This window comes from Gilbertella persicaria (genome assembly GCF_025201335.1).
Source record: "Gilbertella persicaria strain CBS 190.32 chromosome Unknown B0P05scaffold_4, whole genome shotgun sequence".
Classification (NCBI taxonomy): Eukaryota; Fungi; Mucoromycota; class Mucoromycetes; order Mucorales; family Choanephoraceae; genus Gilbertella; species Gilbertella persicaria.
The window spans coordinates 473,949-501,066 of NW_026251965.1; the positions used below are offsets into that span (position 1 = coordinate 473,949).

Here is a 27,118-nt window from a genome sequence, read left to right on the forward strand (position 1 = left end):
GAAAAAAAAAAGATCCCATTTTTTATGATCGGACTGTCAACATGACTGTTATTTTCTTATTCTTCCTTCACCTGCATTTTCTCGCTTTTTTCCCTTCATGTTTTCTTTTACTAATACCAAAGTAGCCAATTATAATAAACCGTCTTTAGCTCATTTCAACACACTTGAAGAAGCAGAAGAATATGCCAAATCACTAGCAAAGACACAGGGATATTGTCTCAGTCGACGTTCTTCACAACTCAACGCAGCCAAAGGTGGGCGGAATATCATGTTAAATTGTGTCCAAGGTGGTCATTATCGAGCCACACGCCAACCTTCCATCAAACCCAAGAAACGCGATAGTCTTAAAGTAGGCTGTAAATATTCCATACGTATCAGTGAACATGAAGATCAATGGTATGTCAGGCCACCCAAAAATGAACACAATCATGAAGCCAAAGGTCTTTTTGATCCGCCTGAAGATACATTCAAGCCAGAGAAGCAAGGCGATTTGTTAGATCAACGACTGTGTTTAGCATTATATCAAATTGAACACCATATCAAGTCATCTAATGATATCAACAGTCTAAAAGAATTAGAGGCTTGGATTGAATATAAATATAAACATGGTGGTCTATATCCTCAATGATAAGTGAATAGCATTGTATCATATCTTTATTAGGGAGAAAAAAATTGTAAATAATAAAGCTGCCATTTAATTTATTTTGAAAACTTTTTTCTTTTTCTTTTCTATACCTATGAGAAGTGCTTTAACCTTCAAGACAATAGCCACTTGTTCTACTACAAAGGCTCGAGTGTCTTTAATGACTTTGCCCCATGGCCCTGTAGATACACCTGTTTTTATGCCAGTAGGCACTCAGGGCACTATGAAGGGTATGTTGCCTGATCAACTAGAAGAACTCAACTGTCAAATTCTGTTAAACAATACATATCACCTTGTATGCATTCATTCTATATATGCAAGCAATTTAATATAAGACATAGGGATTAAAGCCAGGTAAAGAAACACTTGATCTTATTGGTGGTTCACATAAATTTCAAAGTTGGAGAAGAAATATCTTGACAGTAAGTTGAGCTACCCTTATTCAAAAGCTCATCCAGTCTAACTAGGACAGTGGTGGATTCCAGATGGTCAGTTTACTAAAGTTGGCAGAAATCACTGAACATGGTGTTCAATTTGCTTCTCCTCATGATGGTTCTTTGATGATGTTGACACCAGAACACAGTATGGAACTTCAGAACACAATTGGAGCAGACATCATGATGCAATTGGACGATGTTATTTCTTCCTTGACCACAGGACCGCGAGTAGAAGAAGCGATGTGGAGATCCATTCGTTGGCTTGATCGATGTATTAAGGCACACAAAAACCCCGAGACACAAAACTTGTTTGCTATTATTCAAGGTGGCCTAGATGTCGAATTAAGAAAGAAATGTGTAGAGGAAATGGTCAAGCGAGATTTACCTGGATATGCTGTGGGTGGTTTAAGTGGTGGTGAAGAAAAGGATGTCTTTTGGCGAGTGTAAGTTTGGGTTTTCTATCTTGACTGACCTCTTATGATCCAAGTTAGTGTCTCTCTCTGTACTGACTTATTACCCAAAAACAAGCCAATTTATTGTATGGGCGTTGGGTAAAGTAAACACATAAAAGCTATGTTTTATTTACAATCAATAGGTATGCAGAAGATCTTGTTGTTTGTGTAGCATTGGGTGTGGATATGTTTGACTGTGTATTTCCTACTCGAACTGCTGTAAGTAACTTGTTCAATAGGCAAAAAAAAAAAAAAAAAAAAAAAAAGCTTAGCATCCAAATCTAGAGATTCGGTAACGCATTAACCATGAATGGCACAATTACATTGAAATCAGGTAAATATGCCACTGATTTTGGACCTATAGAAGAAGGCTGTGATTGCTCTACCTGTAAAAACTATACTCGATCTTATGTCCATCTAAATGTGACATCTAAGGATACAGTGGGTTGTCATCTTGTGTCTATCCATAACATTGCATTCCAACTTCGACTGATGCGTAGTATGAGACAAGCCATTGAAAAAGACGAATTCCCTGCCTGGATTAAAAACTTTTTCCATGGCTATTTCGGTGATGCATCTAAATATCCTGCATGGTGTGTGAATGCTCTGCAAAGCGTTAATGTGGACTTATCAAAATAAAACGAGCTGCATAAATTTCAGAGACTGCTTTTCGTTGCTACATCGTGGCTTGAGACTTTACTTTTTTAAGCTGTTTTTTTTCTTCTTTTTCTTTTTGTTCCTTAATCAATTTTTTTTTAATAATGGGTAAACGAAACAGAGCTGCTCTTTTGCCTACACACTTGCCTCAACTTCAAAACTTGATTAAGAGAGACAGCAAGTCATATGAAGCCGAGTTTCTTCAACAGTGGCGACACTTTCAATCCACTTTATCTATCTTTTGTTTAAAACCTGACGAAGAGTCCAAAGAACTATGTGAACTTGTTACTTTTATGAGTCAAGTAGCTCAATGCTATCCTGATATCACTAAAGATTTCTCTCAAAGCATCATGGATCTCTTGAAAGAACATTGTATGGTACTTCATCCCGAAGTCAGAAAGAGTTTGGTTCAAGCATTGATTTTGTTGCGTAACAAGGGCATTCTCGATAATACCAGGTAAATAGAAGATATACTTTAGAAAATCACTTACAGATACATCTTAGTCTTTTACCCTTGTTTTTCACTTTGTTCAAATGTAAAGATAAGCATTTGAGAGAAATGCTTTACAGTCATATTGTGAATGATATCAAAAACTCCAATGCCAAGGTAAAGAACAACAAGCTCAACAAAACACTTCAATCGTTTATGTTTACCATGTTGGCCTCTGCTACTGCCGGTAACAGTGAAGAAAATGCGATTGCTGCTAAAAAGAGTGTGGATGTCTGTGTTGATCTTTATCACAAGAATGTTTGGAACGATGCTAAAACCGTCAATGTGATTGCCGAAGCTTGTTTCTCACCTATCACAAAAATTTCAGTCACAGCTGTCAAATTCTTTTTGAACAGTAATGATCATCAAGAAGAAGAAGTAGAAGATGACGATGTATGTATATCTTTACTGATAAAAAAAATAGAAATACTAATGACATCTCATTAGGTTCCAGACCTTAAAAAGATGCAAATGGCCAATTTACATAACAAGAAATCGAGATCTAAAGACCGTAAATTAGAAGCAGCCAAAAAGAAGATTAAGCGAAAATCCAAAGCCAAAGAAAAAGCAGAAACATTCAATTTTTCTGCTCTTCACCTGATCAATGACCCTCAAGGCTTCGCCGAGAAATTGTATTCTAAATTGACTACAAAAGATGATCGCTGGGAAGTACGTCTGATGAAGATGAACTTGGTCTCTCGTGTGATTGGTATTCATCAATTGATTATCTTGGGCTTTTATCCTTTATTGATGAAATACTTGCAGCCTTCACAGCGTGATGTGACCATGGTCTTGGTCTGTGCTGCTCAATCCACACACGCTTTAGTGCCACCCGATGTACTTGAACCTGTCTTGAAAGCCATTGCCAACAACTTTGTCACAGATCGTGTGGCGAATGAAGTCATGGCTGTGGGCATCAACGGTATTCGTGAAATATGTAGTCGTCAACCTTTAGCTATGGATGCTACTTTGTTGCAAGATTTGGCTCAATACAAACAACACCGTGACAAGGGTGTCTTGATGGCTGCTCGCTCCTTGATTGCCTTGTTTCGTGAACTCAATCCTGAAATGTTGGCTCGTAAGGATCGTGGTAAGACTGCCACGATTAAGATGAAGGATGGATCTATCCGTACTGTTCAGTTTGGTGAAGCCGTTAATAATGCTGATGGTCTTCAAGGTCTTGAACTCTTGGAAGAGAACACAGAAGAGAATTGGGATGATTGGGAAGTGGAAGAATCCAGTGAAGAAAGTGACGATGATGACGAAGGAGGTTGGATTAATGTGGCTAGTGATGATGAAGACTATGTCAATGTAAATTTGAGTGACGAAGAAAAGGAAGAAGAGACTGAAGAAGAGAAAAAGAAGCTTCAATACAAAATGGGTTCTGATGGCGAAATCCTCAAGACTCGTCGTATTGGTAAACGTCAACTCAAGAAGATGATGGATGCTGAAGAACAAAATGAAATATCAGAAGAACAACGTCAAAAACTATTGGAAGCTGTGAAGGCACGTCGTGCTGAAGAACAAGCTAAACAAGAAGCCGCTCTTAAATTGGCTACCACACGTATTTTGACACCTGCTGATTTTGCCCGTCTAAATGAGCTCAAGGTCAATAAGGAAATTGAGCAAACTCAGGGCAAGAAGCGTAGTGCTAATGACGATGAAGAAGTGGATGAAATGACAATTTTAGGTCCTCGCAAAAAGACCAAGCAAGATTATGAACAAAGAATGGCTTCTATTCAAGAAGGTCGTGAAGGTCGCGAGAAGTTTGGTTCTAAGAAGGGCAAGAAGGATAGAGGTAGCACAACCAACCGTGAAAAGGCTAGAAATAAGAACTTTATGATGGTGGCTCATAAACAATCTGTCTTGTGGAAATCAAAGCGCAGTTTGTTTGATAAACAAAAATCACTGCGTGCTGCTATTGATAAGCAAAAGCGTCTCAAGCATTAAATAGTCTACTCTCTCATTTTCTTCATTTATACAATAATAAAAATGCAATCATTCTAGAATATTTTTTTTTAAAAAAAAAATACTCTTTGCTTTAAAAAACTGAATGCTCTTTCTGAAGAAGGCTTATTTAGTTTTGTCGATACCAAATCTACTTTTTGATATAGGAAAAGTAGCTTCTAGCAAAGACATCAAATATGCTACAAGCTACCATATATTATCATATACTCAATGCCCTCATTTTCTATAGCAAAGATACATTCAGCTTAAAAAGTGCAATGCCATTTGCTTGATTGAATGAAACCAATGCCATGCTCGTTTGAGAAAAGTTCCAATCATTAGTATACATTTATATGCCTAGCTTCAATACTAAAAAAGACTGACCTTTCTTTTTTTTTCTTAAGCACATAAAGGAAGCGTAAAGCCTGTTTTTGCACGCATGCATGCTCCAGATACCCACAAACAACGTTTAATAACAGCTATGTCACCTTTGGAGTTGATTTGGAAAAAAAAAAGCGACTTGTAAAAAATGGCCAAAATGGCCTCTAATCCAAAGGGTACTAGTCATGGAAAAAGCTCATTCTGACAGTGTTTGACCTTCTTTTTGATGTTACAGAATGAAAATAGAGCTAGCAACAAGATTGCGTGCTCAAAATGAGCGTAAAAAGCGCTAGTTTTTGGTCAAAAAACTTTGAAAACGTTTTTTTTTTAAGTCGACGCAATATCTCACCAAAAATAACGTTATGTTATATTATTTACGTCAATAGGCTTAGGAAGCAAATACATAAATTTCTTTTTATTACGCCAAAGCCAAAGCTCGATTTTTGATGAAGAATTAGAGTTGTTTCCCATTTTCAAACTCCAGACATTTATGCCAACTTACAAGTATGCCACTTGTGTACTCAAAAAAAATATTTTTTAGAAGGGCATTTCTAATTTTTTGTTTGAAATTATTAAAAAAGCCCCTTTTTCAATTTTTTTGCTTTTAAAAAAATTAGATTAAATCAAGAAAAAATTGATAAAAAATGATAAATCGTGATAAGAAATAGTAAATCATGATAAAAAAGATCAAAAAACTACCAAAGAGTTGCAAATTATTTTCGAAAATCCGAAAGACATACATTTTTTTTATTATCTCGCCGTTCCTTGCTATTCCTTGACAGTCATTTTTTACCTCTAAAGATCCTTCCTTTTAAATAATTTTTTGACTACATATTGTTTGAGATTTTTTCTGTATTCTTTAATGTTTATAGACTTAATGGACAGCTCTCGCCTCATATATATTTCTTCATAAAAGTAACCGGAATTCTCAGAAAATTCACTTAGCCCAATTGTGTCGATTCTGTGATTCAAATCATGAAGTGCAAAACATCAAACAACTCGTTGGTAGAATCAAGCATATTTTAGCATCACAGTAGTGTTTTTTTTTGTTTCTTAGGTATTCTGTTGTAAAAAGTACGCTAACTTTGATGATAAATACTGAGCAAATAGGCAAAATCGTTTATGGCGCTCATTTCGAGTATCCAAACTTGTCAATAATTCTATCTTCGTCCTGTGAAGCCAAGGAAAAGAAAAAAAGTTATCAACTTGGGTGTTTTGATGTGTAGTACTTTTTGGTTTCGAGAGATTTCTGGTCCAAATCAACTTTAAAGGTACCATGGATGCTAGTAGACATTGTTTATGTGCATATGTATATATACGTGTAGTGCTTCATACTACTTTTATGCAGTTATGAAATGCCATGTGGATGTTCTTTTTTAAATGGATGCTTTTCTGATCTACATTTTTGTTGCTCCAACCTCGTCTGATTGTGATACCTAGGGCATTTTATATGTAACGTATCACGCAGCCTCCGTAGTGCGCCGAATATTGTTCTCTTAAAATTTTTTTAGTCACGTGTCAATTTATCTAAAAAACCTTCTTCTTCAGGGTAGGGAAATACAATACTTGTCGAGAAATAAAGGGTGGGCTAGCTGTAATAAAATCACACAACTTTTTTACTGTAAATGCTATCGGATATCTGACAAGCGATGAGGGGACTTGACTTGAGTAATTGCTGACTTTTCAAGTTGCACCAAAGCCTATTGTTCCAGTTTTATCTTTATATCCTTCAGAATTAACCACTATGCCTTATCAATATTTCTCTCTTTTGAGATGTATTTCAATACTATATTCATTTACCCATCTTTTTGTTGATTTGTACACAAAGTGAGATACAGTTTAATTTAATCTCCAGTAATGCTGCGCTTTAACTTTATTATTTTCGTACGTAGCACAATGTCTCCAATGTTTCTCACAACTTCTCGAATTCGTGAGAAATCAAACGTCAAAACTATATAGAATAATTGCAGATCATACCTATTTGAAGTAAGAAACAGTATATGATCAACGCTGATGATTTGCTTTATAAGTCGCTTTTATTTATAGTTTATATTTCTTTTCAACTAAAAAGCGCTTATTACTCAAGTCTTGAATCATCTTCCAATCGTAATCTAAATATCGGAAAAAAATTTTCATTATAGAAGAAAATTTTTTTTTGCTTAGGCTCTTCTCTTTCTTCTCTTTTTTGTATATAGAATACATTTAATGAAATCCTTATTCAGTGCCTTTAATGGTACCAAGCCATCATCGTCATCAGAAAAGGCAAACTCAATTACTTCTGTTGAATCCGGTATTGTCGCACGAAGCGTTCGATCAGGCGAAGAAAATGCTGTTGTTCCTCACATGGGTCTTCTCAGCAGTTGTAATATGGTAAATATAACAAACCCCCCTCATTGATTTGATCTAATGCAGCGATAGATTGTTGGCCTTATCATTGGTAGTGGTATCTTTGCTTCTCCTGGCCCTGTCACACTTAAAGTTGTAGGTGTTGGACCTTCTTTACTTGTCTGGGCTATTGGTGGTATGCTCAGTATGATCGGTGCTCTTTGCTATGCTGAGCTAGGTACTATGATCACTAAATCAGGTGGTGAATACCAGTACCTTAAATCAGCCTATGGCCTTTGCTTGGGTCTTACTTTTACATGGTCTAATTTATTACTTACAAACCCTATTGGTACTGCTTCTATTGCTACCGTCTTTGCTCAATACATCATGCAAATGGCCTATTATAATCCCAACGATCTATCTGGTGATGACATTGTCATGCCTGGCTATGCTGTTAAATTAGTGGCTATTGCTTGTATCTGGGTAGTTGTATTCTTTAATGCATTTGGTAGAAAAGCAGGCGCTATGATTCAAAATGTATTTACAGGCGCTAAATTACTTGCTCTTGCCATGATTATCATCATCGGTTGGGTCTGGCTCGGAAAGGGTCACACTGAAAACTTTCAAAACGCATTTGCCAACAGCTCCACCAGTGCACTTGATTACGGTACCGCCATGTATATGGCTCTTTTCTCTTACAATGGTTGGAACAACCTGAATTATGGTATTGCCGAAGTCAAGAACCCAAAGCGCAATGTACCTCTTGCCATTACTATTTCTTGCTTTATTGTCACCATGGTTTACGTGCTTGGTAACATTGCTTATTTCGCTACACTTCCTATCAAGACAGTCGCTACATCTTCTACTGTAGCTATGCAAGTAGGCTCCGTCTCTATGGGTACTGGTGGTGCTTACTTTTTTGCTTTGATGGTTGTCTTGTCTACTTTTGGTGCTGTCAATGGTAATGTTTGGGCTGCCTCTCGTCTTGTGATGACAGCTGCCAATGAAGATGGTGTCTTCATGCCTCCTATCTTTGGCAAACTCAATGAAAAGCGCCAAACACCCATATTTGCTCTTATACTTGTCGGCATCATTGCTACCATTTGGTGTATTCCTGGTGATTTTACTTACCTTGCCAAGATGTACAGTTTCACTGGTTGGTTGTTTTATGGCTTTACTGTATTTGGTTTGATCTTGATGCGTTTCAAAAAATCCACACGAGATTTGCCTCGTCCATTTAAAATCTGGCTTCCTTTTGCCATCTTCTTTGTCATTATTGATATTTACCTTGTGGTTGCTCCTTTAATCGATGCTGGTTCTGCAGGTGTGTATCAATACATTATCTGTATTGTCATTGGTCTTTTGGCTATTCCTATCTGGTTTGTGCGTGTTAGAAAACCTGGCATTGGTCGCTTCTTGTTTGGTTGGATTCCTGGTCATCAAGAAGCCTATATTCTTGAAACACGTCGTAAAAAAGCAGAAAGAAAAGAGCGTTTAGATGAAACTATTCCTCAACCCTTAAATGAAGGAAAGACCGAAACTTAATTATATATATATTGTATTTAGACATTCACTTTTAATACCCCCTCTCTTTTTTTAATTCAATAAAGTGTATTTACTTCTCATGCAGTCCTCTCTCCTTCCTTTACACGTGACCTAAAATTCCAATCTTAAATAGGAAAACCCTTAGATCCACTTAAAATTCAGAGTTGTATGCAAAGTATATGTAAAGAGATAAAGACATAAAGTTTTGCCTCCTTTTTTTTTTCTTCTGTATAAATCTAAAGTCAAACAGACTTTTTCTTCTTTCTCTCTTCTTTCATCCCATGCTTGAAAGAATTGATACGACAGTTCATAAGGATTTAGAGCCCATTCAAACAGGCTCTACATCAAAGACATTGACTGGAAGTGGATTCTTTGATGATAAAGAAGAAAAACACCTTGATATCACAAACGAATTAGAAGAACCAATACTAGATGATCATGATCTTTTGTCTACTATAACAGACAAGGAAGCAGAATTCAAGAAAATCACACATATCATTGATGTACGAATGCTGCCATTGTTTTGTATTTTTTATTTTATGGATTATTTGGATCGTGCCAACATCGGCAATGCAACGTAAGTTTGTTGTTGGGTGATCCTTTTTAAACAAAAGATTAGATTAGGTGGTATTCAACATGATTTGCATGTAAGCAAGAGTCTATTTATGGCTCAATCATTCACAGTCTTGTATAGTTGACACCACAAGAATTAAGTACAGCGATTTCAGCCTTTTATATTACTTATGCAAGTAATGTAAATCACTCTGTGCAAAGAAGCTAAAAGCCGAATCTCTGTAGATCATTTTCGAAGTGCCGTCAAATATCGTCTTAAAACGTACGAACCCAGTCATGTGGTTATCACTTATCATGTTGCTCTGGGGAGTCATGACACTAGTGATGGCCTTTGCTAAAAACTTTGCTAGTCTGCTCATATGCCGATTGTTACTTGGGTAAGCCATACATACTATGACAAATGTTAACATGAGCCACAGCGCTGCTGAAAGTGGCTATATTCCTGGTATTCTCTATATGATGTCTCGAGTCTATCGTCCTAGTGAATTCGGTTTGCGTATTGCTTTCTTGATCAGTATGGCGTCTATTTCAGGTATTGTGTCTGGCCCAATTGCATATGGCACTGCTTTCCTTGAAGGACAAAAAGGACTTCATGGCTGGCAATATCTGTTTATTTTAGAAGGGGTGCCTACTATTTGTTTAAGCGTTGTTTCCTATTTCTATTTGTTTGATGATATCAAGAACGTCCATTGGTTGTCCCCGGCGCAAAAGGTACTGCACCGTCAAACCACAAATACGTCCAGCCAAGAACAAACACAAGTGACATGGAGGAATATCCTTAGTGCCACAATGGATTGGAAGACATGTTTGTTTTCTACTGTGTACTTCTTGAATGCCATCAATATGGTCAGTTACCATGTCTTTTTGCCAACCATTATTGATGGATTTGGGTTTCCTGTCTTGACTTCACAGTTACTCACAGCGCCTCCTAATGTGATTACGGCTATAGCGACTGTCTTGGGCGGTTATTTAGCAGACAAGTATGATAATAAGCGTGGTGTATTGATGACAACTGGATTTTCTATTGCATCGCTTGGATACATGCTACTTCTTATACTGCATGGACGTTGGGGTAATTATTGCAGCAAAAGGTAAAATAAAATAACAACTGATGATTATCCTATAGCTCGTTACACTTCTTTGTTTATCATTCCTCTTGGTATAGGGTTGCAAGGTAAGAATGAAGAGAAAGATAGATGGATTAACAACTAAATAGCACCTGCTAATGTTGGATGGTCAGCCATCAATTTCCCTAGACTCGAAATTCGAGTGATTGCAGTGGCTGTTGTCGTCATGATAGGCAATTCAGGGAGTGTAGTTGCCTCCTATCTCTACCCTCTTCATCATGCTCCTCATTATTGTAAGTCAATTTGCTTATGTGAGTTTATTCTGATCTATGATAGATATGGGGAATACATTTAATCTATGTGTTGCTATCTCAGGAGCACTCTTTTCAGCACTTACAAGCTATCTTTTATACAGACAAAACCAAAAGCTTGAGCAAGCATCAGACAAGGAAAAAGACGTAAGTGCCAACCTTACTGATACTTCATGACTCAATTTTGCTTAGACAAGATTTAGGTATTATTATTAAAGATACATTGTATATTATATCATACAATTTTATTGATCAATACAACAGAAGAGGCTATACACAATTGTATTCGTTTAGTGAAAAGTAAAAAAAAAAATAAGGGAAAAATGTCTAGATGTATTCTTCATCATCATCAGAAATGAATTCATCAGAGTCATAGTTGAGTTGTTCAAAGTTAACACGGTATCTAAGAATACCACCAATACCACCAAAACCTTTAACGAATTGAGAACCTTCTTGAGAACGATCAGTGACAATTTCAAGAGCAGCACCAAAGTCCTTATACTTGAGTGTGAACCATTCTAATAAAGGCATAACTTCAATCACTTCCATTTCTGAGTTGGGAGTAGCATCAGCACTGTTATCAGCCATAAAGGACTTGGTCTTTTCTTCTTGAGCATTAGGATAAGCAATGACTTCATTACCAGAAGCATCACGAAGGGTGTAACGGTTAGCAGCAAGGTTTTCCCAAACAATCAATGTCTCAACAGCACCCATTTCAAGAGCCTTGAGGGTATCGTCAATACCGAAACAGTATTTACCAGTGTCTTGAGAAATTTCACTAAAGTATTCACCAATCAAACGCTTTTCTTGAATGAACTTGACATTTGACAAGGCTTCAGCAGACAATTCAATGGCTTGATTGAAACCGTTTTCACCACCATAAGAGACATCGACAATCTTGACAATCTTGGCACGAAGACGAGGGTCAAACAAGTCAGATTGAGATAATTCAGTCTTGAAATCAGCAGAACCAGCCAAGACAAGACCAGCACAGTTGACCTTGTCGTTCGTAATAAAGAGTTGGACAGCGAGTTCAGCAATCTTACGAACATAGTTGTGTCTCTTTTCTTCACGAAGACGAGAGAAACGAAGAGCGGATTGACCACCACGACCGTGCTTTTTGGGCAAGTCGACACTCAACTTGTGAATCACATCACGCACATTACCACTAACAGTACCGAAAAGGGTACCGTTACCATCCATGACAATAAAGCCAAACTTGGCATCGTTATCCAAGAGTTCAGCCAAAGGTTCGACATGGAACTTGTTATCACACAAGTAAAGAGAAGTGTTGATAGGCTTGTGGGGTTCGAAATCGATGTTGACCTTCTTTTCTTTACCTTCATCTGTGATGATAGTACCACAGTAAACAACCAAACCGTTTTCAGGCACTACATGGGAATCGTCAGCGTCATTACAGATAAATGATTTGTACCTCTTGTATATAATTTCAAACGTTGTTGAGTGGAAGTAATGGCGGACAAGACAGATAGACGGTTGACGCGAGACTTAATATTGGAGGCAGTACCGTATTCATCAGCCAACATCTTTACAACACGAGAAATTTGATCCTTGGGAGCTAAGCAGTTGTGTCAATACATATTGATTGCACTAAACAAGGTCACTTACGAATAACAAGGGAAATCATGGAAGTACCGTTACTAATAATCATGTGTAAACAACTAACTCTTCTTCAATGGTTGTAAGCTTACCCTCTAGCCATCTCGAGGTTCTTGATCAACTTTTTCATCTTCCAGATTTCGACATTTTCATCAGTGTTATCAGCAGGTGTAGACATTGTTGTTTTATTTTATCTGCTTTAAAAAATAAAAGGGAGAAAGAAAACGTTTTTAGCTTCTTTTTTTTTCGGACTAAATAAAAAAAAAAACCAGTGGCTTTGACCTCTAGATTACGCAGTCGTTGTTGCCATGCCAAATCCAACAAGATCCTCACCTAGGCAGCCATTTTCTTTCTCAATGCCTATAGTAGACCATGTCGTACCATAATCATGACCTGGATAGACAATAATACGATCATCTAATGCGCCAAGAACATGTCTAAGTGTATGTTCCATGGCTTTTCTATCTCCTCCGGGCAAATCAGTCCTACCACAATGGCCTTTACACAAAAGTGTATCACCTGCAACTAGTCTTGATTTGTTAATAAAGAGCGATTGTGATCCTGGTGTATGTCCAGGTGTATGCAGAAATTCAATGTGAATATGACCGACAATCAATTCATGCGTAATGTCAGTCAATGTAGGTACCAGACGGTTGAATTGGATGCTGGGATTTGCTTGCTGAATATAAGGAATATCGAGTGGATGAATATACGCTTTGATATGTGGTATTTTTTTCAAAAGAGCAGCAAGTCCAGATATCTTAATGGGCAAGGTATCGTAAGGTGCAGGTGGAGATCCTCCAACATGATCAAAGTGATAATGTGTCACAACTGTAGCCACAACTGTGTAGCCATGATCGTCTATGTGTTTTAATATACCATCAATATCCCAGCACTATAGATTACATGAGTTGGTTATCAGATACAAGTGAGTATTTACCGCGTCTACAAGGATACAGTTTTTAGTTTGAATATCTACAATAATATGAATAATGTTTTTCATGTGAGAGGCAAACTCGTACAGTTTGGATTGAATTGGATTCAACACACTCTTTTCAAATGCAATGTCTCTGCCAGAGACGAGTTGAACGATTTTGATGCCCATGGCATGGTTGTCTCGGGCAATCAATGCTTTAGATACAAAATGAGAGATAGATTTGGCTTTACTGGGGTCTTCCTTGTTCATGGCTGTCTTAAAGGCTTCTATGGCTTGATCAAATAAATCAAGAGCCAACAGTGCTTCACCATAGCGAAAATAGGCCTGTGTTCTCAGTCAATACTCTATTTACAGATAAAATGTTACCTTTGGCCAGTGAGGTGCAAATTGAGTAGCTCGAAGTGCGTCTTGTCTTGCTTTTTCATATTCGTATATCTTTAGATAACTAGCACTTCTATTTGATACTATTAACGCAAGGTATTCGTTATTATCAACTCCTCTGCCGACCTCTTGCAATACTTTGGTATATTCAACAATAGCCTCTGCATAGAGATGGCGTTCAAACAGGTCGTTAGCTCGAGTCGTTGCTTTGTAAAGTTTCTCGTTTGGTGCTGCTGGCAGACTCATAAAAAGAAATAAGAAGGAACAAAAAAAATATGTATCACACAAAATAAATCAATGACATGCGGAGACTCTTTTTTTTTAAAGATGTTTAAGTGGCTAAATCAAAAGGGAGGGGAGATTTATTTAGTTGATATAGACTTTTGATGTGTTCTTTATAAATCAACTTGTGATCTATTGATGTTATTAACGCCATTTGATTCTTCTTTAAGCCAAAGGTAGATTTCAAAAAACAAAGAAAGTTCATCAATTCCGGGGGTGTCATACTTTAATAAAGCGACAAGATCCTGGCTATTTAGTGTTTTCGAAAAGTATTCATGCATTAACGATTCTTCTTTTTGTACAATGAAAACAAGGAAAGCCATTACATCATTCTTCCGGCTGTCTTTTTTGGATTTTCCATCAGACTCATCAACACCAGTTTTGAGCAATAAATTTTCATAAAATACCTGAGTGAAAAAAACGCTTTTCTTTCTTTAAAGATCCATGTTGATTTCCTATAAACCATATTTTTTTCTTTTTTTGCCAACTCAATGCTAAACATGAACTCAGTAATGTTTATTGTTGATTTTTCTAAAAGATGAAAACTCTATGAGATTGGTCTTCAACGTTCATGTCTTGAGAACAAGAAACACACTTTTTTTCCCATTGAGTTTTGATGCGTGTATATTATATTACTTTATTCTATCTTATATTTGTCTGCAAATTTTATCAATAGTACTCATTTTCAGTTGAGAGATGTGAAGTTAAAATGCTATTCGACATTAAAAAATAAGAAATTGCCTTATATTCTTACTTTCTATCATCACACACACTTTTCACCTGACAATGTAGTTAATAGGAAAAAGACAGTAATGTGGCGTTTAAAAGGAATAGACGTAGTGGTGGTGACATCTTACTTTTTGTTGGCTTCTCGCTTTATCTTATACCGCAATATCAAACCCATAGCAACAACTTAAATTGGAATGAAGATAGAGAGCAAATAAAGAATGAACTTCAAGAAGGTAGATAGCAAGCATATAATATCTATCTATATACTAACCTTATCAAATAGCAATAAATCTGGTTTGCTTAGATTTTGAATCATAATGGACATACTTTTGTGGTCGTCTTGAAAGAAATTGAGAAAAGCTTGGCTCAATTGATTGATGGACAGCAGTTCTTGTCGATGATTTTGTTAAATTCTTAAAAGTCAAAGGCTTACTGTGTCAGTATTGTCTTGCTGATTAGGAGCGCTAGCATCTGATAATACTGCGCGAGCAGAGAATGGTATCATTTCGATAGGGAAAATAAGAAAAATATGCTTGCAGAGGCCACTTTGGTCTGGGCAGGAGCGGCTAGAAAGATAGTTTCTTTCTTGGCACGATACAATGTATGATACATCAGCATTGGTGAAAGACTTGCACATAAATGTCTAAATCAGCAAAAAATTAACTAAAACAGAGCTGATAGTTATACAAGCACTTAAACCATCATTGTTATCAAAAGACCATATATGTGGTTTCATCGATGTCAACTGACTCTGCCCTGTTTTCTTTTTCTTTTCTAAAGAGGTGAATTTGATTTGCACCAAGTTGCACTTGCAGAGCATCTTGACGGTACTGTACAATCACAATTTGGGAAAGCAAATGTACCACTCTATCAACACGTTGATGTCTTGTTCTAGTCAACCAAAACGACTTCAATTGATTATGCTATAATTCGATGGAATTGTTAGTGTTGAAGCTAGCATTTGATCTGAAAGCTTTGACCCAAAGAGTTTTTCTTTCATACTAGACACTCAAAAAGCAAGAGAAGAAATCGGTATGAACAAGTTAAATCAACTGGATCAGAAAGCGCTTTCAAGAAAAAAACACTTTTAGTTTTCTCTCTAAGCAATGATACATTTTTTTAGTTTATTTGCTGTATATATGCCACAAGTTTAACTGTACGGCATAATGAATGTTTTTTTTGTACACTTGAAAACCTTAGTGACAATTTTGAAATTCCAGGTCACCCAGAATCGAATATTTTCCGAAACACAGTCGAAACTGTTTAAAATAGACTCAAAGAGACACACTTGGAATATTAAAATAAAATTTTTTCATGATAATAAAGTTTTATTTAAAGATAAAAACACAAAGGCAGACAACCTATAGCAAAAGTAAGTAATCAAGGTCTCTTACATATAAAAAAAAGTGCTATGAATCCATGTATCAGGGATGTTGAGCGTATATTAACATCCTAGTTTATGGTCTTCCATCACGATTTTCGGACTGGTGCCAGCTTAATTCATCATACAAAATGAACCCATAGCACTTACAATTATAACACTTTACCTTAAAAATGACATAAAGGAGAAAAAAAGGTAAAGCATCCATTCAGCCTTTTTATATTTACTGAAAAAAAATTTTTTCTCTTTCTTTTATGACTGTTGATTTTCAAACCAGAAAATTTTGATGGAGCGACTCTGATATCGAAGAGAGAAAATCATCTTACAGAATTTCAAATGTTCATTTCTCACGAATATAGAACAGTTGTGTATGTGGAAGGATACACTCAGCACGAGCAATAAAATACAAAAAAAGAAAGATTCCTATTCTTTCTTAAATAACAAAAAAAATGTGTATGAATACAATTCGAATTTTGTTGATCAAGTTTAGAAAGAAAAGACATTCAATTCTATTGAACCAAAAAACGCTCTAAGCAAAAGCTCTTATGATTCTCAACAGAAATATATAGATAAGCTTATGTTGCAATATACACGGATCCATTGCCCTGAAAAAGAAAAAATCTGAGTTGCATTCAAAAACAGAAAATCATGTGAAAAATAGTAAAGAAGATCCCCTTTTGTCCCACTATAAAAAAAAGCATTGAGTCTCTTTTTTTTATTATTTTTTTTTTATTTCCTTTATCCTTTGATATGAAGTCTTTTACAGTTGAAATTGGTCCTGAACAACCCAATGGTGGTCGCATCCGAAGATCTATTTATGCTCCTGAAGGATTAACTCGTGTCCCTCATCACAATGTACACACATTGTATGATGTCCTTACGCGTAGTGCCAACAAATATCCTGATCGTAAAGGATTTGGGTTCCGAAAGGTAGAAAAAATGATTGATGAAGAAAAACAAGTGAGTAAGTTTATCGATGGTGAAGAAGTCAAAGAAACAAAGATTTGGAAGTACTTTCAACTGTCTGGTTATCACTATTTAAGTTACAAAGAAGCGTCTCGTTTGACACACGATGTTGGTGCTGGTCTCATTCAACTCGGTCTCAAAGAAAAATCGAAAATTGAAATCTTTTCGCCTACAAAGTAAGTTCCGTGATTGACAACATACGCTTATATTTTTGTTTTAGTATGTATTGGTTATTAACAGCCCATGGTGCTTTCACTCAAAACATGACCATTGTCACAGCTTACGATACACTGGGAGAAGATGGTCTATTGCATTCGATGAATGAAACACAAGTAGAAGCTATTTATACCACCAGTGAATTATTGTCTACAGTTCAAAAAGTTGCCACGCAATGTGCTAGTTTGAAATGCATTATCTACAGTGGCGAAGTCAAGGCAGAAGTTCTTTCTCAATTCAAGACAGCCGTGACTCAGAAAGTGATTTCCTTGGATGAAGTAGCCAAGTTGGGTAGAGAACATCCTCGAGAATCAAGAACACCCGAACCCGAAGACCTTTGTTGTATCATGTATACTTCTGGAAGTACAGGAAACCCTAAAGGTGTCATGTTGTCGCATAAAAACATTGTTGCTGCTAGTAAGTCGCCCATTTTGTTTTTGGTTTATTGACCTTGCTGTCTAGTTGCTGGTGTAAATACTATTCTGGGTCATATTGTGACAGACCATGATAGTATGATGGCTTATCTTCCTTTGGCTCATGTTCTTGAATTTGTTGTAGAAAACCTGTGTGTCTTTTGGGGTGTCACGTAAGTGGATGAAAACAAACAAACATAGAGTATTGACTGTGGTTTAGTTTAGGTTATGCCAATGTACGTACGTTGACAGATGCCTCTGTTCGTAACTGCAAGGGCGACATTAAGGAATTCAGGCCTACATTAATGACGGGCGTACCTGCTGTTTGGGAATCCATCCGAAAGGGTATTCTAACTAAACTAGCTTCTGCTTCTCCCAAAGCACAAAAGATGTTTCATAAAGCATACGCCACAAAAGCATGGTTACTAGAGCGTCATCTTCCCACAGGGTTTTTAGATAAAGTCGTGTTCAATAAGATCAAGGATCAAGTCGGAGGTCGTCTTCGATTTGCATTGTCTGGTGGTGCTCCTGTGTCTGTTGAAACTCAAAAGTTCTTATCAGTGACTGTCTGTCCTATTTTGGGTGGTTTTGGTAAGTTAAACAAGATGTATATTCGTGATATTGATTCATTGTTATGTAGGTATGACAGAAAGTAAGTTCATTTTTAGATAATTTATACACACAATACTCATATTTAATTTTTTTTCTCTCTCTTTGTCAATGATAAAAGGTTGTGGGTAAGTTGGAAGAAGTAAAAAAAAAAAAAAAAAAAGAGATTAACATGATGGATAGTATGTGTAGCATCATGACACCTGAACAGTTTGCTTATGGTCAAGTCGGGGCTCCTGTCCCTTGTTGTGAAATCAAACTGGTCGATGTTCCCGAGGCCAATTACCTCTCCACTAATCCCAAACCACAAGGTGAAGTCTGGGTCCGTGGTCCTGCTATCACCAAGGGTTATTGGAACCGAGATGATATTACACAAGAAACCATGACCGAAGACAATTGGCTTCAAACAGGCGATATTGCCGAATGGAACGAGAATGGTACATTGACCATCATTGACCGAAAAAAGAACTTGGTAAAACTGAGTAATGGTGAATACATTGCCTTAGAGAAACTAGAATCGATCTACAAGAGTTGTGTGTATGTGACAAACATGTGTGTTTATGCAGACTCACTTTATCCTAAACCGGTTGCTTTGGCTGTGGTGACAGAGCCTGTGATCCGAACATTGGCTGCAGAAAAAGGAGTGACTGAAACTGATTTTGAGAGTCTGTGCCAACATGAAGTGATCCGAAAGACAGTGTTGAACGCATTGTTAGCACAAGCAAAAGAAGGAGGTCTTAAGGGGTCTGAATTGCTCTTTGATGTTCATTTATGTCATGAAGAATGGACCACTGGATCTGTAAGTTGAGTTGATTTTATGCATTAGTTATTCATCTTAGATTAGGGTTTATTGACTGCAGCACAAAAGATCAAAAGACCAGAGATCACAAAGGCTTTCAAGACGGAGTTTGATGCCATGTACGTTCAGAATGATATGATAAACAAGTGATCTAATCGCTGTTCTTTTTACTCTAATAGGAATGCTAGACAAAAAAGTTGAACATATAATAATAAAAGAACTACTCGGTTGGATCACCGATAAGATCCGATCTATCTATTTTTCTGTATCGAATCACGTGACATAGCTTACATACCGAACTAAAGAATGAGCCAGTAATTTCGATGCATAGCAAACAAATGGTTTATAAAGTACACTTTAAACCGTATATATTTTGCTGAGAAGAGTAAGGGCCCCGCGCGATTGGAAGAAATAAGCTTATGACTAGCCCGTGTCGGAAATAAAAAGGAGGGCAGGTGCGTGACCTCAAGTCACAAAACCATAATTTTGATCCACATTATTGGGCCATTATTTATTCAAAAAATTCTTTTTTTTTCTCTTTCTTTTTTCTTTCATAATAATAAAAAAATAATAAAAATGATCACTGCCAGATATAGTACTGATTATTTGAATAATAAAAAAAGACGCGATGTCTCTTGTCATCGCTTTACTCTTGACGAAAAGAATAAGAACTGGACAGATGAAAGTAGGGATGAACAGTTTCGACATGACAAGGACAAGTTTATTGAACTTGCTCAAGCTGCGTTAGAAGAAGCCAAGATGGAAGAAGAGCAAAAAGGTGTATTTCAAGAATTACTCGAGACTTTCCTAGCTCGTTCAGGTGCTCCTGTAGTAGCTGATGTTATATTAGAACAGTTTCGAAGCCAGGATGTGATTGAACGCTTAGCAGAAGATCATTTCGAACAGCAAAGAAGAAGATCATGTCTGGATAATGAAGCCATTACACACGCATTGAAAGACCCAACAAGTGAAGCTATTCCTAATGACATGGTAACAAATAGCAACAATAATTTCGATACGATCATGCTTGTATCTGAATATCTTTGGCGCATTTTTCGACTCTTAATCCTGGCTTGTCTTGTGTGCCTAGTTTATCATTTTATTTGTACAGATCCAAATCAATCACTTTTAAAATTATAAGAATACCCCCCTCCCCTCTTCTCCTCTTTCCATCATCTTGTGTAAATACCTTAATAAAAAAAGAACTTGACAACTTACTATGCCTTTTATAGTCAAGAAGATCCTTGATTCGTTGTCTATAGCATCACTTTATTTATATGCTCTTCTTTCTGAGTTTCAAATAAAGAATCGAACCATATTTGACCGAGTGGTGGGCTAGTGGTTTGCATTGATAAATGTGTGTGCTTGTCTTTGGCAAATCATATTGCTCGGAGCCATAGTTTCTCCGTCCCTTTTTTTTTTTTATTTTTTGCAACCCTCGTTTTTTTGTGAGAGAATGGTGATTATTAATCTATATATGAGCTCATTGTGTTGTAAACATACAGCTTGTATACAAATTTATTTTTGATTAAAAGAGACACGCTCTTTTATGAATCAAGAAAATGAAATACGCACTGTTGTTGTCATGGATGTCGCTTAATTTGAACTCAGTTCTCGATGGTTTTATGACACCAGAAAAGGCGATTCAAGACGAATACGGATTGAACACTAGATAAAAAGCAATCTCTCTTTTTCCCTTTCTTCTTCTTTTTCACTCTTTTCTTCTTCAATGACAATCACAGAACAATCGCCTCTCTTGGGAAAACAAGTTGTTAAAAAACCATCACCATGGTATATTATTGCACCTATGTTTGCTGTCACTTTTGCTTTTGGGTAAAAAAAAATTAAATAAAAAAATAATATGCATTAATAATATCGTTAGTGCATTGTATGCTCCACTGATTCAGTTCTATACTGTTGTGTTTTGTTACAAGTAAAGAATAAAATAAAATAAAACACAACGATAAGGGCTAACATAAACAGATATTATGAGTCTCAAGCAAACAATAACCTTGAAGGAGATGTTCCATCTATTGAAGACTGCGCTATTCCTGAAGTTCAAGCAATTGTATCAAAATCACAGGCTATTATCATGTTCTTGACTTCTGCTTCATGTAAGCAAAAATCATGCTGGATTACGGTTGTCTCATGTTTTGAATAGGCTTATTATCTGCAAGTTATTATGGTTCTCTATCTGATAGAAAAGGTCGTCGTATTGTGCTACTCATCAGCTCATTGGGTAGCATGATGACTATGATCGCTTACATCATGACAATCCAATATACCCATATCTTTGGTATTTCTTTGCTTTTCATTGCACCCATTATTCGTGGTTTATTTGGTGGTGATAATATCCTTATCGTGACAGCACAGGCTTACATTTCAGACTGTACTACGCCCAAGTCAAGGTAAAACAAAATGAAGAAAAAAAATAGTACTCATAACAGTGATAGAACCATTGCTTTTGGCCATTTGATGGCAGTTGTCTTTTTAGGTCCCACTATTGGACCCACTGTATCTTCTTATATTCTCAAGACAACAGGAAACATCACACATGTATTTATAATGGTCCTTTTGGTTAATATCATATTCGAACTCTATGTGTATTTTATCCTGCCAGAATCTCACGATTTTACCAAGTTTAACGCTAAAAAAAAGACCACTTTCCTGCAACGCATCAATGTATTTTCGGCCCTCAATATCTTATTTACCACGGCTTCTAAGCACGCCAACCGATACGCTCTTGTGCTTGCAGGTGGTATTCAATTCTTCTTAAACATGCTTATCATGCCTCCCACACTCCTGTATGCCATGCTCAAGTTTGGCTGGACCGCTTATGAAGGTGGACTCTATATCAGTTTAGCTGCATTTACACGATTATTGGTCATGGTCCTTATTCTTCCGGTGGTTTCAAAATTGTTTCACAAGAACAAAGCTTTTGTTGATAAGGAAAGAAAGTCATCTTTTGCTTCAACCTCTACTTCATCTTCTTCTCTTGCTCAAGAACGAAAGAACGAAAAGCCGAAAGACGATCAGCCTCATACAGAACAAGACTATCAACATATAATTAAATTTGATACTTGGATGATTCGTATCGGCATGTTGGTGGAAATGCTTGGCTTTATTGCGTTTGGGTTTGTCAAGACATCCACTGAACTTGTGGTGGTCGGTTCTCTTCAGAGTTTTGCCTTGTTGGCTGGTCCTTCAATTCGGTCTCTTCAAGTGACTTTAGTCAGTCCAGCTCAAGTTGGTGAACTGATGGGCGCTATTGCTGTTGTCGAATCCATTAGCAGTAAGTTTTTTTTAAAAAAAGTCAAAGACGGTTGATACTAATCATAGCTATCTAGCAATTGCTTCCCAATTGACGATAAATACTATTTATAGTGCATCTGTCAAAACGATGCCTGAACTTACATTTTTTGTCTGTGCTGCGATTGCTGGTACTGCTTTTGTTTTAGCTTGTTTTATATACCCTTCTAATCAACAACATTCTGAGGAACAAGAAGCTTAAATTTATCCATGTACTAAAAACAAACAAATTTACTTCTTTGATTACCCCATATTTGTTGTTATTTCGATTTTATTTGGTATGAGTAAAATTTAGATGATATATTTGGCGTGCTTTTCGTCCTCAGTTTTTGCACTTTTTTTTGGAGTACCAAGCTTAGCATGAGATCTTCATTTATACACTAACTTTTCTTACCATTTCTTTTTTTGAATCAATCTGACAAGCCATTGATAAGCATAATAGTACCAAAAGTGTGTTGGTATCCTGATACAGGCAAGTGTTTTCCTAAATAAGCCATCATTTCTACCTTCTAATTCCCCTTTTTTGAGTTTCCTATGTTTGAGCATCCATAAAAGAACATATTTATGCAAAAATATAGCAAGTTTTGAAAAAATCATTTTGCCCTTATGATCCCCGGTAAAAGTTTATATTTATTTGAAGGGTTCTTGAAGACTGGGCCCTATGGGGTAAATGTCTGACCTTCAGCTCAAAAAAAGAAAGATACAAAAAAAACTATGAAGTGATAAATATAGGAAAAAAAAGGCAGGAAGCATAGACAATGATGTACTATAGTGTATACAGGTAAGAAGAGATAAGAAAGAAAGGAATAAAAGGAAAAGACAGGTGCATAATGGAAGTATAAACACCACAGGACGGAGGAGAGAATTAGCTGTACTAGATATAGCGAGGGTATCAGCCAAAGGAGAAAAGTCTGACCAGAGGTATCTTTTTCTTCGCTTGAGGAGGTCTTGTCGGGAAGATCCATACTCTCAATTTCAAGAAGTAGTTGGCAAATGATTGGCCACCAATTTGACCATCGTGTGTAGCGGTCAAGTCTTTGAGCTTGTAGGCTTGGAGGGCGTGATATTCTAGGTAACCGATTAAAGACATAATCAATTGCCTTATGATCCCCTCTAAAAATCGTCAATTTTCATTATTTTGCGATTGGTGATTGATAGAGACATTATAGACATGACATGTCTTAGTACGAATTGTTTCTCTAAGTCTACGAAACACACTCAAACAGTTGAATCTGCAAAAATACCATAAAAAATGTACGCTACAGCTCAAGAACAAAAAACACATTTTTGAAAGATATCTCACTATCTTGCTATTTGATATGCTGCGTTTTTTATACCATTCAGTGTGCCTTGTTTATATCTACCAGCTTTATTAATACACTTTTTTGGTAGCTCCTCGTTTTTAGCCACTTTTAGCCGATCCTATCTCTTGAATTTTTAAACCTTTTATTTGGGAAAATGAAATCATCGTATAAATGGAATCTAGTGTATGTGAAGTAAAATGACTAGCCATATGAAATATCTTTAAAACAATGCTCTTGCGGAAGCATTCAATACGATTGTATGAGCCTTATATAATCCCAATAAAATAGCTGTCCCTTAATATGTCCTAAAAAAGATATATTGTGTTTCATTCGTTGCTCCTTAGAGTGAGTATTCTTTATATCTTATCTTGTTCAATGCTACAGATGGTAATATCAATACCACAAGTAAAGGACACCATTCCGCAATGTCTTCAATTACTTGGCACTTGACACAATTGCTGATATCTAAGAGATACAGTAATTCACAAGGGATTATAGCAAAATCCAAAGCATCACCAAGAGTGACCAAACCAACATATTAAAAAAATTCTTTAAACGAAAGAAAGGTAATGAGTTTCTAAATCTCTTCATTTTTTGATTCTAGCCTTTGACATGAGAACATGTATTCAAACTCGGATTTTTTTTTTCTTCATTTTGGGAATACTTCACCTATGCCAAACTTTAAAAATGTCAACATTATATTCAACAATGCTCTTCCTTGATACACATGCATGATTCGTCTTCCTCAAGTCCAAAAAAAAAAGACAAATGTCATATAATCATCAAACTATTTTGTGTGAGATGAATATCAAGCAAGCACAGCGTGACGGTATCTAATCAAAAGTCCGTTACAAGTATATTCCTCATGACGTAAAATGATTCTAGGTGTGGGTTTCCTTTATATACATAATGTCCTGGCGTAAAATAGATATCGATCAATACGACGAAGATGCTTACACTGAAGATGAAATCCTTGCTGAATTTGAGACGGGACTAACACCTGAGCAAGTTCATTCGGCTACTCAGACGCGAAGCACAGACGTCCGTAACTTACTTACAAAGTAAGTGAGAGTATCATCTGTTCATGTATTGACGCCCACTAGGGGAGACTTAAACACAGCTCTTACTCGTGCTTTAGAAGAACCTCCTTACGGTCGTCATCTCGATGCTGCTAAGGTAAACATTGCGTCTTTGTTTTATTTTACTTATCAAGTCTAGTCTGAAAGTACAAAGACGGTGACAGAAGTTTTGAACTTGTTTCGTGCTTCTGACATTGCTCAGATGGTCGGTTCACTTAGTCGTGAACAACAAGATGTGTTGATGAAGTATTTATATGCTGGTTTAAGTAAGCCAGAACTATACAACTCAAGTGTTTTATTGACATGGCATGAAAAGGTAAAAGATACATATCGATATGACAAGAAAATTCATGTCTTCTCTCTTTTTTTTTTAGTTGACAGAAGTTGCTGGTACAGGATGCATTGTTCGTGTCATGACTGATAAACGTACTGTTTTCTAATAAAAAGTGTTATGCAAGTTTTAAACGGAATCCTGTTGATTCTGTCTGTCCACCAAAGATGGTACCTGCCAAGTCATCTTCTACTTCGCCATGAGCAGCTGCTGGTGCAGAGGGACTAAAAGCTCGTTTTCTAATGGCTCATGAGTAATTGATCTAGCAAAAAAAAAAAAAAAAAAGTTACTTACTTGTGTCCTGAGCCTTTGGATGGCCATGTTGGAAATAAAGAAGGATCTTTAGGTGCAGGACTTTCTTTAAAGAAGGGATGGTTCAAGGCTTCTTCTGCTGTGATTCGTTTGGATGGATCATATGTTAATAATTTCGATAACAAGTCTAATCCTGCTTGAGTTAGATTGGTGAATTTGCCTCTTAGGCTACTATAGCTTATTGCAATAGAGGTTACATTCAAAAAGTTTAGGATTCAATCAACTTACGGTTGATAAGAAGGAGAGATGTTTTTAGCATGAGGCAGTTGAGAGAAACCAGGCCAAATGTCTTCTGTAGGCGAACCCAACAATTTGAAAATCTATGGCTGATCAATGTCATACTCTACATGCTGCATTGACTTACTTTATCCAATTGGTCGATTTCACTTCGGCCAGGCAACAGTGCTTCATTCAATAGCAATTCTGCAAAAATACAGCCTACAGACCACATATCGATTGCCGTGGTATATTCTTTAGAACCCAATAAGAGTTCAGGCGCTCTGTACCATAATGTTACTACCATTTGTGTCATATTGCCCATTGGACTACCATATTTCCTTGCTAGACCAAAATCAGCTACTTTGATCTCACCACGATTGTTTAGCAAAAGATTGCTTGTCTTTAAATCACGGTGAATGTACCAGTTATCATGCATTAAGGCAACAGCAGAGAGTAATTGAAGCATTAATGTCTTGGTTTCTGATAACAAGAAAGGTTGTCGCATGTCTTGCATCAATCCTTTTAAATCGTGTTCAATAAAATCCATGACAATAAAGACTCTAGACATAACATAAACATGACGCTTATTGAATATGAACTTACTGATCCATATGATTCCCCATCACTATTTCCCTTACATTGACAATATGAGGATGCTTGATAGTCATGAGTGCATGGATCTCTCTTAAACTAGTGACAGGAAATCCACCTTTTTCAGGTATTAATTTGAGTTTCTTTAATGCGACTACTTCATCTGTTTCTTTGTCTCGAGCACGAAACACGATACCGTACGATCCTTCTTCAATATGATTCAATCGTTCATAACTATCGACATGACGACATTGACGTAAATAAGGATAATGGGATGGTTGTTTAGGTTGTAAGTTGATGATGGGTTTTGGAGCAGACGGTATAGGTGCTTGTTTCTTTATCTTGGGCTTTTTCTCGTGTCTCTTCTTTTCTTGTTTGTTGGTTTCGTCTTGTTCATCGTCGACTGCCCAACGCGACTTTTTGATGATGTCTGACATACTGAACAAATAAAAATAAAAAAATATGTCAAAGGGAGCAGTCTCAAGTCTACCTTTTTTTTCTTTCTTATGCATTATTGTTTTATCTTGGAGACATATTGAAGAAGAAAGTCTATTATGATAGAGAAAAAAGTAGTGTTTTGCTGCATGATTTTCAATTTGCTAAAATGGTATACATTTTGTTGAAAAAGCATATCAATTAAATTCTAGAAATTAAGCAGAGCATGAGATATTTACATTAGGTTATAAGGAAAAGCAGAGAATAGAAAGGTAACGGATATTGACTAGTCTATGGAGAATACTGATACGGATACGAGGAGGTAGTTAAATAATCCTGTCAGTTGCATAATGGCTTCAAATCATTATATTCATACT

At 36.5% G+C, this 27,118-nt stretch overlaps 12 protein-coding genes across 12 annotated transcripts; 9 read left to right on the forward strand and 3 right to left on the reverse strand.

Annotated features, from left to right (window-relative positions):
• The first annotated feature begins 10 nt into the window (after positions 1 to 10).
• B0P05DRAFT_525809 (uncharacterized protein) lies at positions 11 to 692 on the forward strand. Its single transcript, XM_051576363.1, has one exon. The coding sequence runs from the start codon at positions 98 to 100 to the stop codon at positions 626 to 628; it is 531 nt and encodes a 176-aa protein (XP_051438789.1). The 5' UTR covers positions 11 to 97; the 3' UTR covers positions 629 to 692.
• A 23-nt stretch (positions 693 to 715) lies between these two features.
• B0P05DRAFT_525815 (queuine tRNA-ribosyltransferase) lies at positions 716 to 2,191 on the forward strand. The gene is made up of 6 exons (XM_051576364.1): positions 716 to 938; positions 985 to 1,065; positions 1,111 to 1,523; positions 1,572 to 1,631; positions 1,676 to 1,751; positions 1,818 to 2,191. The coding sequence occupies exons 1-6, from the start codon at positions 738 to 740 to the stop codon at positions 2,169 to 2,171; spliced, it is 1,185 nt and encodes a 394-aa protein (XP_051438790.1). The 5' UTR covers positions 716 to 737; the 3' UTR covers positions 2,172 to 2,191.
• Positions 2,192 to 2,286: 95 nt separating this feature from the next.
• Positions 2,287 to 4,874, forward strand: B0P05DRAFT_634210 (SDA1-domain-containing protein). Its single transcript, XM_051583543.1, has 3 exons — positions 2,287 to 2,646; positions 2,694 to 3,072; positions 3,127 to 4,874. The coding sequence occupies exons 1-3, from the start codon at positions 2,294 to 2,296 to the stop codon at positions 4,627 to 4,629; spliced, it is 2,235 nt and encodes a 744-aa protein (XP_051438791.1). The 5' UTR covers positions 2,287 to 2,293; the 3' UTR covers positions 4,630 to 4,874.
• Positions 4,875 to 7,110: 2,236 nt separating this feature from the next.
• B0P05DRAFT_484414 (amino acid/polyamine transporter I) lies at positions 7,111 to 8,960 on the forward strand. Its single transcript, XM_051575240.1, has 2 exons — positions 7,111 to 7,377; positions 7,426 to 8,960. Exons 1-2 carry the CDS (start codon positions 7,213 to 7,215, stop codon positions 8,875 to 8,877), a joined length of 1,617 nt encoding a protein of 538 aa, XP_051438792.1. The 5' UTR covers positions 7,111 to 7,212; the 3' UTR covers positions 8,878 to 8,960.
• Positions 8,961 to 9,068: 108 nt separating this feature from the next.
• On the forward strand, positions 9,069 to 11,052 carry B0P05DRAFT_525822 (major facilitator superfamily domain-containing protein). The gene is made up of 9 exons (XM_051576365.1): positions 9,069 to 9,454; positions 9,497 to 9,524; positions 9,572 to 9,622; positions 9,676 to 9,827; positions 9,870 to 10,522; positions 10,577 to 10,624; positions 10,667 to 10,810; positions 10,854 to 10,975; positions 11,021 to 11,052. The coding sequence occupies exons 1-9, from the start codon at positions 9,159 to 9,161 to the stop codon at positions 11,042 to 11,044; spliced, it is 1,518 nt and encodes a 505-aa protein (XP_051438793.1). The 5' UTR covers positions 9,069 to 9,158; the 3' UTR covers positions 11,045 to 11,052.
• B0P05DRAFT_525824 (eukaryotic peptide chain release factor subunit 1) lies at positions 11,053 to 12,657 on the reverse strand. Its single transcript, XM_051576366.1, has 4 exons — positions 12,541 to 12,657; positions 12,458 to 12,489; positions 12,264 to 12,407; positions 11,053 to 12,219 (listed from the first exon to the last, which is right to left on the reverse strand). The coding sequence occupies exons 1-4, from the start codon at positions 12,624 to 12,626 to the stop codon at positions 11,156 to 11,158; spliced, it is 1,326 nt and encodes a 441-aa protein (XP_051438794.1). The 5' UTR covers positions 12,627 to 12,657; the 3' UTR covers positions 11,053 to 11,155.
• B0P05DRAFT_525829 (beta-lactamase-like protein) lies at positions 12,658 to 14,069 on the reverse strand. Its single transcript, XM_051576367.1, has 3 exons — positions 13,752 to 14,069; positions 13,389 to 13,709; positions 12,658 to 13,343 (listed from the first exon to the last, which is right to left on the reverse strand). Exons 1-3 carry the CDS (start codon positions 14,010 to 14,012, stop codon positions 12,738 to 12,740), a joined length of 1,188 nt encoding a protein of 395 aa, XP_051438795.1. The 5' UTR covers positions 14,013 to 14,069; the 3' UTR covers positions 12,658 to 12,737.
• A 2,832-nt stretch (positions 14,070 to 16,901) lies between these two features.
• On the forward strand, positions 16,902 to 19,446 carry B0P05DRAFT_525842 (uncharacterized protein). The gene is made up of 9 exons (XM_051576368.1): positions 16,902 to 17,300; positions 17,345 to 17,757; positions 17,803 to 17,926; positions 17,974 to 18,344; positions 18,394 to 18,405; positions 18,484 to 18,490; positions 18,546 to 19,161; positions 19,207 to 19,280; positions 19,341 to 19,446. The coding sequence occupies exons 1-9, from the start codon at positions 16,909 to 16,911 to the stop codon at positions 19,360 to 19,362; spliced, it is 2,031 nt and encodes a 676-aa protein (XP_051438796.1). The 5' UTR covers positions 16,902 to 16,908; the 3' UTR covers positions 19,363 to 19,446.
• Positions 19,447 to 19,721: 275 nt separating this feature from the next.
• B0P05DRAFT_525847 (uncharacterized protein) lies at positions 19,722 to 20,532 on the forward strand. The gene has a single exon (XM_051576369.1). It carries the CDS (start codon positions 19,738 to 19,740, stop codon positions 20,299 to 20,301), a length of 564 nt encoding a protein of 187 aa, XP_051438797.1. The 5' UTR covers positions 19,722 to 19,737; the 3' UTR covers positions 20,302 to 20,532.
• A 241-nt stretch (positions 20,533 to 20,773) lies between these two features.
• Positions 20,774 to 22,957, forward strand: B0P05DRAFT_525849 (major facilitator superfamily domain-containing protein). The gene is made up of 5 exons (XM_051576370.1): positions 20,774 to 20,994; positions 21,044 to 21,094; positions 21,145 to 21,275; positions 21,323 to 21,569; positions 21,615 to 22,957. Exons 1-5 carry the CDS (start codon positions 20,891 to 20,893, stop codon positions 22,486 to 22,488), a joined length of 1,407 nt encoding a protein of 468 aa, XP_051438798.1. The 5' UTR covers positions 20,774 to 20,890; the 3' UTR covers positions 22,489 to 22,957.
• A 1,726-nt stretch (positions 22,958 to 24,683) lies between these two features.
• B0P05DRAFT_577225 (actin-related protein 2/3 complex subunit 5) lies at positions 24,684 to 25,293 on the forward strand (the record flags this gene model as incomplete). The annotated part of the gene is made up of 4 exons (XM_051581766.1): positions 24,684 to 24,835; positions 24,878 to 24,950; positions 24,993 to 25,088; positions 25,228 to 25,293. 4 exons carry the CDS (start codon positions 24,684 to 24,686, stop codon positions 25,291 to 25,293), a joined length of 387 nt encoding a protein of 128 aa, XP_051438799.1.
• Positions 25,294 to 25,720: 427 nt separating this feature from the next.
• On the reverse strand, positions 25,721 to 26,743 carry B0P05DRAFT_577226 (kinase-like domain-containing protein; the record flags this gene model as incomplete). Its single annotated transcript, XM_051581767.1, has 3 exons — positions 25,721 to 25,816; positions 25,861 to 26,275; positions 26,319 to 26,743. 3 exons carry the CDS (start codon positions 26,741 to 26,743, stop codon positions 25,721 to 25,723), a joined length of 936 nt encoding a protein of 311 aa, XP_051438800.1.
• Between the last annotated feature and the right edge of the window lie 375 nt (positions 26,744 to 27,118).